Source organism: Salvelinus sp. IW2-2015, unplaced genomic scaffold, assembly GCF_002910315.2.
Source record: "Salvelinus sp. IW2-2015 unplaced genomic scaffold, ASM291031v2 Un_scaffold1069, whole genome shotgun sequence".
NCBI classification, from domain to species: domain Eukaryota; kingdom Metazoa; phylum Chordata; class Actinopteri; order Salmoniformes; family Salmonidae; genus Salvelinus; species Salvelinus sp. IW2-2015.
Window position 1 is genome coordinate 60,991 of NW_019942715.1, and position 16,257 is coordinate 77,247.

General features: G+C 46.4%; 1 protein-coding gene across 1 annotated transcript in view; it reads left to right on the forward strand.

Annotated features, from left to right (window-relative positions):
* The window catches only part of LOC111965309 (transforming growth factor beta-2 proprotein), a 31,852-nt gene extending 21,649 nt beyond the window's left edge, over positions 1-10,203 (forward strand). The window contains exons 2-7 of the mRNA XM_023989396.3: positions 4,140-4,303; positions 6,178-6,310; positions 6,419-6,529; positions 7,188-7,356; positions 7,695-7,848; positions 8,115-10,203. Coding sequence (XP_023845164.2) covers positions 4,140-4,303; positions 6,178-6,310; positions 6,419-6,529; positions 7,188-7,356; positions 7,695-7,848; positions 8,115-8,273 — 890 coding nt within the window. The 3' untranslated portion in view covers positions 8,274-10,203. The remainder of the gene's footprint in view (positions 1-4,139; positions 4,304-6,177; positions 6,311-6,418; positions 6,530-7,187; positions 7,357-7,694; positions 7,849-8,114) is intronic.
* The last annotated feature ends 6,054 nt before the right edge of the window (positions 10,204-16,257 follow it).

Here is a 16,257-nt window from a genome sequence, read left to right on the forward strand (position 1 = left end):
TGCCATTGGCCTGTGATGTCATGGAAGTGATGAGTAATGAAGGGAATGATTAGAGGGATCAGGGGGCTGTCTATTCGCTGTGTGTGACAGCTCTCATGTGACATCAGGCTCCCCTCTGGGAGGAAAGAGGGAACGGAGGCCTCGGTCTGGTTAGTGAAAGTATAGTGCAACCCCTCTAACCAACCTCCTCACCCCCTCCCAATGAGCCTGCGCTTGGTGTGTTCCGTTCCGTGTGTGACATCACCACTGCCTCCCCGCTTCTCAATTCCCTGAATGAGCCCGGGTGCAGTGCACACAGACAGACCACAGCGGCGCCAGTTGTGGTGGATCATTTTGCTGTCACGTTCGTATAAATCGGTGTTACCGTGGTCTGACTGACTCTCTCTCACTCTCACACTGAACCTCATGTCAACCAATGGTTGGCTTATTGAGTCACCCAGAATTCCCCAGTTGACTTGAGGGAGGATGTATTACTGTATTGTGTGTGTGTGTGTGTCTGTGTCTGTGTCTGTGTGTCTGTCTGCTTGACTGTTTATGTTTTGTTGAGTAAAATGACCTATTGTGCAGTAGTTGTGTGTGAAAGAGCATTCCATATGTATATAACGGATATACAGTAGCTTTGTGTGTGTGCGTGCTTGCGTGTGTTTGTTTATTTTATTACGATCCCCATTAGTTACTGTACATGCAGCAGCTACTGTTCCTGGGGTCCATAAAACTTACAAATACACAACGAAGTACAGAACAGTTATAGACAAGAACAACACAAGATATCACATGAAATTATATATATAAAAAAGTATTAAATAAAGGTTATATAGGAAAGACACATGGAGACAACAAAAAATACTATTTACACACTATTCATATATTCATATTCTTRTATACAGTGCAGTTAAATTGCATCTTTAGAAAGAGGAGGTGCTGTGATACACCATGTATTTTTAATCAGTTTTTTAAGCTAAATTGGCGTTTTGTTTGAGTAACATCTGGTGGCAGAGCATTCCACGATGACATGGCTCTATACATAACTGAGCAATGCATTAAATCTGTTTTTGGTTTGGGTACCGTGAAGAAACTCGCTGTGGCGTGTCGGGTGAGGTATGTACTCTACCAGTCAAAAGTTTTAGACCACCTACTCATTCAAGGGTTTTTCTTTATTTTCACTATTTTCTACATTGTAGAATAATAGTGAAGACATCAACACTATGAAATAACACATATGGAATCATGTAGTAACCAAAAAAGTGTTAAACAAATCAAAATATATTTCATATTTGAGATTCTTCAAATAGTCACCCTTTTCTTTGATGACAGCTTTGCACACACTTGGCATTCTCTCAACCAGCTTCACCTGGAATGCTTTTCCAACAGTCTTGAAGGAGTTCCCACATATGCTGAGCACTTTTCCCTTACTCTGTGGTCCGACTCATCCCAAACCATCTCAATTGGGTTGAGGTCGGGTGATTGTGGGAGCCAGGTCATCTGATGCAGCACTCCATCACTCTCCTTCTTGGTCAAATAACCCTTACACAGCCTGGAGGTGTTTTGGGTCATTGTCCTATTGAAAAACAAATGATTGTCCCACTAAGCCCAAACCAGATGGTATGGCRTATCGCGGCAGAATGCTGTGGTAGCCATGCTGGTTAAGTGTGCCTTGAATTCTAAATAAATCACAGACAGTGTCACCAGCAAAGCACCCCCACATCATAACACCTCCTCCTCCATGCTTTACGGTGGGAAATACACATCATCCATTCACCCACATCGCGTCTCACAAAGACACGGCGGTTGGAACCAAAAATCACAAATTTGGACTCCAGACCAAAGAACACATTTCCACCGGTCTAATGTCCATTGCTCGTGTTTCTTGGCCCAAGCAAGTTTCTTCTTCTTATTGGTGTCTTTTAGTAGTGGTTTCTTTGCAACAATTCGACCATGAAGGTCTGATTCACACAGTCTCCTCTGAACAATTGATGTTGAGATGTGTCTGTTACTTGAACTCTGTGAAGCATTTATTTGGGCTGCAATTTATTAGGCTGTTACTCTAATGAACTTATCCTCTGCAGCGGAGGTAATTCTGGGTCATCCATTCCTGTGGTGGTCCTCATGAGAGACAGTTTCATCATAGCGCTTGATGGTTTTTGCAACTGCACTTGAAGAAACTTTCAAAGTTCTTGAAATTTTCCTTATTGACTGACCTTCATGTCTTAAAGTAATGATGGACTATCGTTTCTCTTTGCTTATTTGAGCTTTTCTTGCCATAATATGGACTTGGTCTTTTACCAAATAGGGTATCTTCTGTATGCCCCCATACCTTGTCACAACACAACTGATTGGCTCAAATGCATTAAGATGGAAAGAAATTCCACAAATACAATTTTAAGAAGGCACAACAGTTAATTTAAATGCATTCCAGGTGACTACCTCATGAAGCTGGTTGAGATAATGCCAAGAGTGTGCAAAGCTGTCATCAAGGCAAAAGGGGTGGCTATTTGAARAATCTCAAATATATAGTATATTTGTTTAACACTTTTTTAGTTACTACAGGACTCCATATGTGTTATTTCATCGTTTTGCTGTGTTCACTATTATTCTACAATGTAGAAAATAGTCAAAATAAAGAAAAACCCTTGAACGAGTAGGTGGCCTAAAACTTTTGACTGGTAGTATATGTCTGTTTGAAGTGTATGCAAATAGATTGTATGTGTGCGAATGGATATCCAGACCTGTACATTAGGTGAGTGTGTGTTCATTGTGGTTAGTCCAGCTGCACTATTTCCTGTGCCCTCAGTCAATGCGGCCAGTGTTGTGTTAAGCACAGCGKCMTCATTCATGAGGCAGCRCTGCTGTGWAGAAGTTACACACYGCCTTAARCTGGCCCATTGGGACTTGGARGTGTGACTTTCTCTGTTGACRGATGGGAAGGAAGCGAGCAAGAGCGTAGTTAGTCTTGGCTCATCTGACTCTCTGGTCACACAGAGAAGGGTTAGTGTTGGCGCGCCCAGACCATTGGTCACTGGCGCAACACAGAGAGAGACAAAATGAGAGAGAGACAAAAGATTGATAGGCTGATTAAAAAAAAGACAGGATCTGCTCTGAAACATGACCCTGGGACGGGTATTTGGTAGGTGCCTGTGAGAGACCTGAATGGGTATCTCACTAAGAAGGTCAAAGGTCACATTACACAAGAGCATTGTCACAGCTTTGTGTTTAACACTGACACAAACCGCACACACACAAGCTATTATAATTCAACTAATTTATCTCAGTGTTGAGTAAATGCTATTTTGGCTGTAGTTGTCCTTTAAGGTCTGGCTCCAACTACAACTGCTTAGCAGTTTCTCTCCCCCTTCTCTCCCTCCTGTCTTGATGGTCGTTGCGGTTGTATACTCTCTTTAAACAAACCATGGTGGCTGGCTAATCCTGGGCTTCTGCCTAACGTTGCAGCCATCAATTTAAGGCTCCGGGCCTCCTAATACACCGYGGTGTAGGGAACTGTCAAACACACACCACCGCACACATGGTTCCCARCATTACGTGTGTTGCRTTACTTTCTGCGCCCAAGCRCGGCTGTCAGGCGCACCACTACACACAGKGTTGTCARTGYTAAGTGTGTCACCCGGTTCYACTGTGTAAGCTTCTGTCAAACACACGCTTCCACCACACATGGTTTTGAGTTGTGTGTGAGYGTTACAGTACTACTGTGCAGRTCCCRTATCAGATASTTACACAGAGCTACACACATGTTCGGGAGTATTCAGTGAGYGTTAYSATAGTACCGGGTTCCTATAGGAACCATATGAACTGCAGCATTACCCCCAAGTGACCCTCGCGAGAGACAGGGAGATGTGTGTGTCTTAACATTGCAAGTGAGCGAATGGCATCAATTCTAATCTGGTGGGTGAGCCATTTTGATAACTGCTGTGGTTTCTCATAGAGAAACGATGAGGATTTGACCATTCTTTGTCTTTTTATGACCTCTCAACTGAACACAGTGAGTGGAGAAGAGTAAAAGTAGGGAAGAATTTCCACCCTGTCAGCCATCACATTTGGATTTTTGGTCTTGTCTTTACACACATAAACAAAATCGTCAGTCGTGTTGCTAAACTCCGTCCTCCGTCCTCCTTCCTGTGTTTCAGATGTTATCTCTCCCACGCACTACAACCCGTACTACAGACGGCTCACCTTCGACGTGACCTCCATGGAGAAGAATGCCTCGAACCTGGTCAAGGCTGAGCTACGCGTCTTCCGCCTCCAGAACCCCAAGGCCCGCGTGTCTGAACAGAGGATTGAACTGTACCAGGTAAACCTCCCTTCTGTCCTCATCTCTTACCACGTTTCCATCCAACCTTTTTTTACTTTCTTAGTAAAAACATTTTGAACCTCCTTTTTCTCCCCAATTTTGATCGGTTTCTCCCCAATTTTGACTTTCGTTCTTGATTAATGAAAACATTCTTGGCAAATGCTTTCGCTTTCGTCTGTCTTGCACCGGTCCAAGAATTTCACCTCTAGCGGCACAATACGTATGCCCCCGGCCGTCCCTCTTAMTCATGGCCCCAGTTCAGAAGAAAAACCCACAAAATAGAACCGGAGTCATTAGGTTACAGATTAAATAAATGATGATGAACTTCACAGGTTTGTGAAAGTGCAATGTGATGAGCTTGATGCTCCTTTCCAATAAACATTGAGGGTCTTATTCTGGTGACATGATCATCGATGCTTGGCTGCCATTTGACAAATATAAATAATTAGCACTATTAGCACACCTGACACAGCATGAATGATACTATGGTGGTATTCCACAAATATACTACGAATAAGTTATATAACTTATACTATAAGTTATACTAAATATACTACGAATACAAAAAAATAAGTTTTACCACTTCAGACCAGTATGAAATAGATGACTAAATGCTTACCACTAAATGACTATATGCCATACTTGAGTGTACATGCGTGCACACACACACACACACACACATTATGAAGTTCAGCGTGGGCCTGTTAGAAATGTGTGAGTCAGTAGTGTCGGGAGCCGGGCGGCAGATGGATCAGTCCAGCGTTATTTGTGAGTGGAGAGAGGAGTGTGGAATGCAAAGCGGTGATTTAGACCCGGTGCTGAGACTCCGGGGGCTGCGCTCCGGCCCAGCGTCTACTGCCTCCACACGGTGCAGGACCGCCGGCACCAGCCTATTCTCAGGGCGTGGTAGTGTTTATGTCCAGCCAGGGGAATGACAGGTGGCCTAAACACAGCTCAACATGGAGGATTTTCTCACACGAACACAGGCGATTGAAAGCATATGAGGGAGGACAGATAGAGCCGGTGCAACCAGGGAGTTTCTCCAAGGAGATCAACTGATAACCTTCAGTAATACATTCAAGTCGTGCTCTACATGAACTGGACACCCAAAACATTACACTGACGTGTGTAGTTCCACACACATTCAGATACAGAGTGGAATTGAGCCGATACATGATGATGTATGTCTCAGAGATACAGTGTTACTATACATTAACTACTAGGAAGGTTCTCCCTTTGCCATGACTGTTGAGGAGTGATCGGGCCCTGAGATGGTTCACTCACCAGGGCCTAGTGAAGACTAGCCAGGGCCTAGAGGAAAGATATCCAGGGCTATGTTGAAGTAAGTGACCATCCAGGTAGATGGGCCCCCATGTCTGTCTCTCATCTCAAGGGTTTGTAAGCAATTGGCCCCAGTCTCTGTAGGCTTACTTTTCAGAGATTGTGACTAGTCTCAACCTCTCTTTCCTTTTTTCTCTCACTCTCACTCTGCCTCTCTCTCGCCTTTCCCCTACCTCTTCTCCCTCCCTCTCTCGCTTCTCTCGTCAGGCTTGCCTGTAGCAGCAGTAGATCTCAGTGGTGTAGCAGACAGTGGTGGAGTAGAGGAGCAGTGTTTCTCACATTAAGGAGAGCATGGCCAACATAAATACATGGTTATGAAGGACAGCAGAATAACAACGCTCTGTCCGGCATCTGTTTCCGGCCCAGCTCGGCTCCTCCTAGACCTGCTCAACCGATCAGGGAGAGAGCAGTCTTGGAGACTGGGGGGGACCACTACTAGACCCGAGTAACTGAACCAGGAGCGACTTCTGGGACTCTTACCAGAATTTCCCTCCAGGTTGTTCTCATACGTAGGACATGTGTTGTTTCCACAGATTTTGAGTCACAAGGACCTGGCGTCCCCGACGCAGCGCTACATTGACAGCAAGGTGGTGCGCACGCGCACAGAGGGGGAGTGGTTGTCTTTTGACGTGACAGAGGCAGTCAGTGAATGGTTGCTTCACAGAGGTAGGATGCAGAGGTTTTGACTTCCTATACTGACACTGATCATACATGATGCTGAAATCTCATTGGTCTGCTGTATATGAACAATCCTGTCTATTTTTTCCCCCCCAGACAGAAACAGTGGATTCAAGATCAGCTTGCATTGTCCGTGCTGCACGTTTGTGCCCTCAAACAACTACATCATCCCCAATAAGAGTGAGGAGCTGGAAACCCGCTTTGCAGGTATGTATTGGACAGTATATGTGTGTTACTCTACAGGCATACAGATGCTATCTTAATTTGACTAGTTTCTCACAGCAGGAAAATAATCCTGCAGTAAAAGGAAATGTGAATTATTATGGACATTTTTTGAAGGGGATGATACATTTTTCAATCGGGAAAATCAAGTCTGACATTTTTGAGTGGAAATGAAAAACTTTAGAAGCCTTGAACACTACAGTTTGCATTTCCTGCAGAGATAAGTACATTGTATTTTACTTTCATTCACATGTAGCTAACTGACATGAATAGTTATGCAACAATGTTTTTGGCAAGGGTAAATAAGAAGTGCAGTAAGTAGCAGATATGCAGTTTGTGTGATTCACTGGTACAGATGAGTGTGTCCCAAATGGCACACTAGTCACTATATAGTGTACTACTTTTGACCAGAGCCCTATGGGTCCTACACAGATGTTCTATCTTAATTTGATCACTCCGTTGTCGCAGAGAATTTTCCTGCACAGCAGGAAATGCAAATTGTAGTATATTCCAAAGGGTTTTAAAAAGCTTTTAAAAAATGTGTCATTTCCACTTTAAAATGTCACACTTGATTTCCCCTGACTTGATTTGACATTGTATGAACATGATGGATTTTGATAATGTGTATGTGTGTGATTGACAGGTATAGATGACAGCCTCCACCACAGCGGAGACCTGAAGGTGTATAGGAAGCGGCGCCACAGCGCCCAGGCTCCACACCTGCTCATGATGCTGCTGCCCTCCTACCGCCTGGAGTCCCAGCACAAGAGCCACCGCTCCAAACGAGCCCTGGACGCTGCCTTCTGCTCCAGGTACTGACCCATAATGACCCCTACTGACCCCACTGATCCTCACATGACCCCGACACCACTCTGCTGGCGGGAACTCAACACACACACACACACACAGAAGCATGTGAGCATGCACACTCACAGCTAATAGATACTGTACACACCTAGTAAATAGTTAGCTTCTCTGTCAGCAGCTCACCCTCTCAGTGACACACACACACTTGGCAGTTGTTCTTATTGCAGAACTCTCTCTGCTCACAGCTCTGCATGTATTCACTCTCTCTTACACACACACGTGTGGCTCCCACAGAACCGTATCCATCCCTCACTCCTAACTCTCTCTGTCTTCCTACGCACAGAAATGTCCAGGATAACTGCTGCTTGCGGTCGCTCTACATCGACTTCAAGAAGGATCTGGGCTGGAGGTGGATCCACGAGCCCAAGGGCTACAATGCTAATTTCTGCGCCGGGGCCTGTCCCTATCTATGGAGCGCTGACACCCAGCATTCCAAGGTGAGAAGTCAAGGGTCAAAGGTTAAATAATCCAAAGGGATTGGTTTAGAGCCAGCAGAGGTCAGAGTGGTAGTAGAGAAGTGGTGAGAGTAGCAGTGTGGCGTAGCGATCATTGTGGCAGCGTTGTGGAGTGGAGTTCTTCTGTAGATCGTCTCATTCCTCTTTTTTAGTTTTTTCATAGTTTGCAAGCAGCACTGGTCAAAGACCATTGCCTTTGTCAACATCAAGCCTCATACYTGATCTCTGTGTGTGATTCTTCGCTTCAGGTGCTAGGYCTGTACAACACCATCAACCCRGAGGCRTCRGCWTCGCCCTGCTGTGTGTCTCAGGATCTKGAACCTCTCACCATCCTCTACTACATCGGCAAGACCCCCAAGATAGAGCAGCTCTCCAACATGATCGTCAAGTCCTGCAAGTGCAGCTAGGAACTGTTACAAGGCAACACACATGTGCATACACACACATTCAGTCATACACATTCATACACGTGTGCATATTCAGTCACACACACACACACACACACACTTGGGTACACACACATTCAGTCACACCCACATGTACACACACATGTACACACACACACAAATACACATACTGTACATATACACATACACACATTCATCAACAAACACATACTGTTCATTCACACAGTCAGTCACACTATTACTTTCCTGCACTATTGTACAGACATATTTGATCTCCTACAAGCACAAGTGGAAAAGGTGCTGAGCAGATCTAGGTACAGAAAACATGTCTCCCGAAACAACCATGCACACACACACACACACACACACACACACACACACGCATGTGCACACACACACACACACACACACAGCTGTGGCTTTTGTACAGGCGTGCCTGTGTTTTTGTGTTTAGAAAGGCCCTGTTAACATGCCTCACCTCACACACTTGTCACACAAAGACGCAAGAGTACGGCAAACACTGGAAAAAAAGTATACGTGTCTATATGTGAAATAATACGTCTGAGAAACAAAGGCGACCGCCCCCCGGTTTCAACATTCAAAGCAAGCCATCTCCTTGATTTTGTTTGTCTCGTTTTGCATCCCTTTGAAACTATTGTAATTTTATATTTTGTTTAGATTTTTGATAATTGTATTGCCTATTTAATATCCAGTGTTTTACGGTTAGCACCCAACGCGTGGTGGATGAATCCACTTCCCAATGTCAGTTTACTAATATGTTATAACATAGTAATGTTATAATCGCGTCCCATATGCTGTTTATATGTGCTGTAACAGCCACTTAAGGCAGAAAGAGGCGAGGAGACTGTAAGAGAGAGACAGAGAACAAAATAAAATAAACACACCTAGCATGCCTACCTTTTCAACAGACTCATCCTCACACAGGCATACTCATAAAGAACACACACACACACCCATCCCAAACCCTGCAGCAGGCAACATATTCAATCTCTGCTGGAATGAACAGTCCTGACATTTTGATAACAAAAAAAACGAAACAAGAAAAGTGTCCCAACGTAATGTTGAGCTCTGTTTCCCTTGTGCATTGAATCTTGAATGCTTTAGGGAGCCCAACAGTGATTCCATCAACCACACAAGGTATGTCATCATAAACACACGTTTAAGATTTCTGTGGGTATGTTGGATCGTTCTGAGTAGAACAGGGCTGTCGTTGTCTATATGATGCAGTGGTATGGGAATGTGGAAGTATGTTAGTTAGGGAGGTATAGTAGTGTTGTGGTGACAATTAGAGAGAAGGGATACGATAGGTGAGAATGGACAGTAGATGTGACCTGGTTCAGAGATTATCCATGAACCATTGTGACCATTCCATTAGGTCTGAGGTTACTTTAGGTCAGAGGTCAAAAGGTCATATTTACAGGTGTGCAGTTGTTATGGACACCGGCGTTGTATCTGCTCATTTGCATCCGAAAAGCTTTGTCTCGCCCGCCTCCCTCAAAGTGTAAAGCCATTATTCAGTCATAGGTTTTTGTCCTTTGTAGGAATAAAAATAGTTGGACACGAAGAATTGCACTGACGCTATTTTGATTCAGTTTTTTATTTTTGTATTTTTTAATAGTCGTTACTTCCCCCTTATTAAATGAGGAGTGTTGATGATGTGACTCAGAGCAGGAAGTGTAGGTGACACTACCCCGCTCCTAACCCCACCCACCTTTGGGCAACCGCGCCAGTGGACTTCCTGGAAAACCAGGAAGAGGAGCGAGGCACCAATATTGTCATGATAGAGCTATTATTTTTCGTTGTTGTTGTTTATGATGATTATGTTTTTGTTGTTGTTGACCCACTATGATGTATTGTAACACATTATTGTTGTTGTACTCTAGTGGTAAATAAATTATTTAAATTACAAGGGAATAACGCAATTCGCCTTTTCTTTTTGCTGTTAATCTGTGTTAATCGAAGCRTGATGTTACATAAATGTTATCAAACCTTGAGAGAGATGTTGAGAAAGAAGATTCAAAAACAGATTTAWTTKSCMMYTYCATTGAGCAAAACAATAACAGTATRATTTTCTTATGCTGTATGAGTGGGCTGTCATTTTCATCTCCAACACAAGCACTGAATGCATCTCCCTCTATTTCTTACTGTGAAAAGCTATGGAGGTAAGCTAGAATGGCACGTTGTTAGTACTCCATGAATATACATTTACAGTATGTGTCAGAATTGAATAACTCTCCAGAAGAGTAACTGCCAGAGATGGACTCAGAAGGGAACGAAAGGGAGTCTGCAGATGAGGAGGAAAAAAGAGGGAGTGTGCACAGTTAGGGTGCAGGAAAGGAAAGAGAGATGGACGGAGTATGAGCAGTATTAAAAGGACGTGGGAGGTTTGGGTCAGTTCGTTCTGGTATGACGCTTCTCACCTTGAGAGTGAGAGGGAGACAGGCAGGCTGCCCAGGTAGAAATATGACATGGCAGATATCCAAGTAACCGCTGAGATAAATAAAGACAGTGTGGTCCTAGGCAGAGCTGGACTTTCTGTGTGGTAACTAAGGAAGACACACACGCACACACCCTCTAGGCCAACCTAGTGCCCGGCTCCACTCTAAAGACATCTTGCCCCTCATAAAACATGTCTCAACATCTCTGCTGGACCCAACGAGACTCTGGTATCATCTGAGCCAATGGGGGGTCAGTTTTATTCTCAAATGATCAAGTTGGATACGACTGCAATGTTCAACACATCGTTCTCAATGCATTTTATTCACGCTTTGAAAACCACAACATCGAGCCGGGCGTGAGGGCCATCACCGACCCAGAGGACTGGGTGATCTCGCTCTCCAAGGACGACATGAGTAAGGTCTTTAATCAGCTCAACACCCGCAAGGCCGCGGACCCCGACAGTATTCCAGGGCGCGTTCTCAGAGCATGCGCAGAACAGCTGGGAGGCATATATATTCACGGTCATTTTAAATCTCTCCTTGTCTGTAATCCCCACACGTTTTAAGATGATCACAGTCATCCCTGTTCTTAAGAACTCTAAGGCTTCATGCCACAAAGACTCCCGCCCTGTAGCACTCATTTCTGTAATCATGAGGTGCTTTGAGAGGCTGGTTATGGCACACATTAACTCCACCATCCCAGACATCCTAGACCCACTCCAATTTGCATACACCCCAACAGATCCATAGATGACGCAATTGAAGTTGCTCTCCATGGTGCCCTMACCCACCTAGATAAGAGGAATACCCATGTGAGAATGACATTTTGGGCAAAAAGTGAAACTCCGCTCCATCATTCATTGAATCAGATGGTTCCTTTGTCACAAAACCCACTGATATTGCTTTAAAATTGCCAAGAAACGGAATATCTCGTACTTTATTTTTATTTTTTTATTTATCCGTTATTTTACCAGGTAAGTTGACTGAGAACACGTTCTCATTTGCAGCAACGACCTGGGGAATAGTTACAGGGGAGAGGAGGGGGATGAATGAGCCAATTGTAAACTGGGGATTATTAGGTGACCGTGATGGTTGAGGGCCAGATTGGGAATTTAGCCAGGACACCGGGGTTAACACCCCTACTCTTACGACAAGTGCCATGGGATCTTTAATGACCTCAGAGAGTCAGGACACCCGTTTAACGTCCCATCCGAAAGACGGCACCCTACACAGAGCAGTGTCCCCAATCACTGCCCTGGGGCATTGGGATCTTTGTTTAGACCAGAGGAAAGAGTGCCTCCTACTGGCCCTCCAACACCACTTCCAGCAGCATCTGGTCTCCCATCCAGGGATTGACCAGGACCAACCCTGCTTAGCTTCATAAGCAAGCCAACAGTGGTATGCAGGGTGGTATGCTGCTGTACAACGCTGTGTATTACTGCCTTCACAGAACAGCGCAAACTGTCTCTAACCCGAATAGAAAGAGGAGTGTGAGGCCCCGGTGCACAACTGAGCAAGACGACAAGTACATTAGAGTGTCTAGTTAGAGAAACAGACGCCTCACAAGTCCTCAACTGGCAGCTTCACTAAATAGTACCCGCAAAACACCAGTCTCAACGTCAACAGTGAAGAGGCGACTCCAGGATGCTGAACGTCTAGGCAGAGTTCCTCTGTCCAGTGTTCTTTTGCCACACCTTAATGTTTTATTTTCATTGTCCAGTCTGAGATTTGGCTTTTCTTTGCAACTCTGCCTAGAAGTCCAGCATCCCGGAGTCGCCTCTTCAGTTTCTTGGCAATTTCTCRCATGGAATACCCTTAATTTCTCAGAACAAGAATAGACTGACGAGTTTCAGAAGAAAGTTCTTTGTTTCTGGACATTTTGAGCCTGTAATCGAACCCACAAATGCTGATGCTCCAGATACTCAACTAGTCTAAAGAATGCCAGATTTAATCAGGACAACAGTTTTCAGCTGTGCTAACAAAATTGCAAAAGGGTTTTCTAATGATCAATTAGCCTTTTTAAATGATAAACTTGGATTAGCTAACATACAGTAACGTGCCATTGGAACACAGGAGTGATGGTTGCTGATAATGTCACGACTTCCGCCGAAGTCTCCGGACTGCTCCGGACTGAGGGGCAGCTGAGGGGCAGCTGCCCCGGACTGAGGGGCAGCTCCGGACTGTCTAACGACTCTGGCTGGTCATGGCTGGCTGACGGCTCTGGCTGGTCATGGCTGGCTGACGGCTCTGGCTGCTCCTGTCTGGCGGAAGGCTCTGGCTGCTCCTGTCTGGCGGAAGGCTCTAGCGGCTCCTGTCTGGCGGACGGCTCTAGCTGCTCCTTACTGACGGACGGCTCTAGGGCTCCTGACTGACGGCGGCTCTAGGCGGCTCAGGACAGACGGGCGCTTTGAGGCTCGGGACAGACGGGCAGCTTCTGACGGCATCGGGACAGACGGGCAGACGGGCAGCTCTGACGGCTCGGGACAGACGGGCAGTTCAGACGGCGCTGGGCAGACGGATAGCACAGGCGGCTCTTGGCAGACGGGCAGTGCAGGCGGCACTGGGCAGACGGATAGCGCAGGCGGCTCTGCACAGACGGGCAGTGCAGGCGGCATTGGGCAGACGGCAGACTCTGGCCGGCTGAGGCGCACAGTAGGCCTGGTGCGTGGTGCCGGAACTGGTGGTACCGGGCTAAGGACACGCACCTTAAGGCTAGTGCGGGGAGCAGCAACAGGACGCACAGGACTCTGGAGACGCACAGGAGGTTTGGTGCGTGGTGCCGGAACTGGTGGTACCGGGCTGGAGACACGCACCATAGGGCTAGTGCGTGGAGGAGGAAAAGGGCTCTGGAGACGCACAGGAAGCCTGGTGCGTGGTGTTGGCACTGGTGGTACTGGGCTGGGGCAGGGAGGTGGCGCCGGATATACCGGACCGTGCAGGCGTACTGGCTCCCTTGAGCACCGAGCCTGCCCCACCTTACCTGGTTGTATGCTCCCCGTAGCCCGACCAGTGCGGGGAGGTGGAATAACCCGCACTGGGCTGTGTTGGCGAACCGGGGACACCATGCGTAAGGCTGGTGAAAGGTATGCCGGCACGAGGAGACGCACTGGAGACCAGACGCGTTGAGCCGGCTTCATGGCACCTGGCTCAATGCCCAATCTAGCCCTACCAGTGCGGGGAGGTGGAATAACCCGCACCGGGCTATGCACACGTACAGGAGACACCGTGCGCTTTACCGCATAACACGGTGTCTGCCCGTACTCTCGCTCTCCACGATAAGATCGGGAAGTGGGCGCAGGTCTCCTACCTGACTTCGCCACACTACCCTTTAGCCCCCCCCCCCAATACATTTTTGGGCTTGACTCACAGGCTTCCGTGCTAGCCGCCGCGTACCTTCATAACGCCGGTTCCTCTTTCCGGTTGCCTCTGCTCTCCTAACTGCCTCCAGCTGTTCCCATGGGAGGCGATCTTTTCCAGCCAGGATCTCCTCCCATGTGTAGCAACCCTTGCCGTCCAAAACGTCCTCCCATGTCCATTCCTCCTTCGTGCGCTGCTGCTGCTTTCTCCACCGCTGCTTGGTCCTTGGTTGGTGGGTGATTCTATAACGATTGTTCTCCTCCTCGTCTGAGGAGGAGCAGGGATCGGACCAAAACGCAGCTTTTGTGGAGTACATAATGAATTTATTCAAACAAGACGAAACACGAAGCACACTTGATAAATACAAAATAACAAAACGACGTAGACCGACCTGAACATGAGAACTTAACAAACAACGAAGAACGCACGAACAGGAACAGACTACACGAACGAAACAGTCCCGTGTGGTACAAACACTGACACGGAAGACAATCACCCACAAACAAACGGTGTGAACAGCCTACCTTAATATGGTTCTCAATCAGAGGAAACGTAAAACACCTGCCCCTGATTGAGAACCATATCAGGCTAATTAACAATGAACCTAAACATAGAAACACATAACATAGAATGCCCACCCAGCTCACATCCTGACCATACTAAACAAAGACAAAATAAAGGAAATAAGGTCAGGAACGTGACAGCCCCTTACTTTTTTCAATCTTTACTAACGAGTAAAGCCAGTGTGTATGTGGATGACTCAACACTATACACGTCAGTTACCACAGTGACTGAAATGACAGCAACACTTAACAAAGAGCTGCAGTTAGTTGAATGGGTGGCAAGGAATAAGTTAGTCCTAAATATTTCAAAAATACTGTATTTAGGACAAATCATTCACTAAACCCTAAACTTCAACTAAATCTTGTAATTAATAATGTGGAAATTGAGCAAGTTGAGGAGACTAAACTGCTTGGATTAACCCTGGATTGTAAAACTGTCATGGTCAAAACATATTGATACAACAGTAAATAGGATGGGGAGAAGTATGTCTATAATAAAGCACTGCTCTGCATTCTTAACAGCACTATCAACAAAGCAGGTCCTACAGGCCCTAGTTTTATCGTACCTTGACTACTGCTCAGTCGTGTGGTCAGGTGCCACAAAGAGGGACTTAGGAAATTGCAATTGCTTCAGAACAGGGCAGCATAGCTGGCCCTTGGATGTACACAGAGAGCTAACATTAATAATATGCACGTCAATCTCTCTTGGCTCAAAGTTGAGGAGAGATTGACCTCATCACTACTTGAATTATTGACATGTTGAATGCACAAGACCACACAAAACATGCCACCAGAGGTCTCTTCACAGTCCCCAAGTCCAGAACAGACTATGGGAGGTGCATAGTACTACATAGAGCCATGAACTCTATTCCAAATCAAGTAACTCATGCCAGCAGTAACATTTTATTTAAAAAAACTGCAAAAAATACACCTTACGGAACAGAGGGGACTGGGAAGCAACACAAACATTAACACATGCATACAAACACACAATAACATATGCACTATACACACATGTACACATGGATTTTATGTTATAGATATGGGGTCTACACCTCCCTCTGCAACTGGATCCTGGACTTCCTGACAGGCCGACCCCAGGTGGTGACGGTAGGCAACATCACCTCCACCACGCTGACCCTTAATCCCCTCCTGTACTCCCTGTTCACACGACTGTGTGGCCACTCACGAATCCAACACCATTATCAAGTTCGGTGACGACACGACAGTGGTAGGCCTGATCACCGGCAACAATGAGTCAGCCTACAGGGAGGAGGTCAGTGACCTGGCAGTGTGGTGCCGGAGTAACAACCTCTCCCTCAACATCAGCAAGACCAAGGAGCGGATTGTGACAAACATGAAAGGGGGGGGGGGGGGGGGGGGGGGGGGGGGGGGGGGGGGGGGGGTGGGGGGGGGGGGGGGGGGGGGGAGCACGCCATCCACATCAAATCAACAACGTCGCCTATAGGCACAAGCCCACCGTCGCTGGACCAGACAAGACTGGCAAAAAGTGCTCTTCTCTGACGAGTCGCGGTTTTGTCTCACCAGGGGTGATGGTCGGATCGAGTTTATCGTCGAAGGAATGAGCATTACACCGAGGCCTGT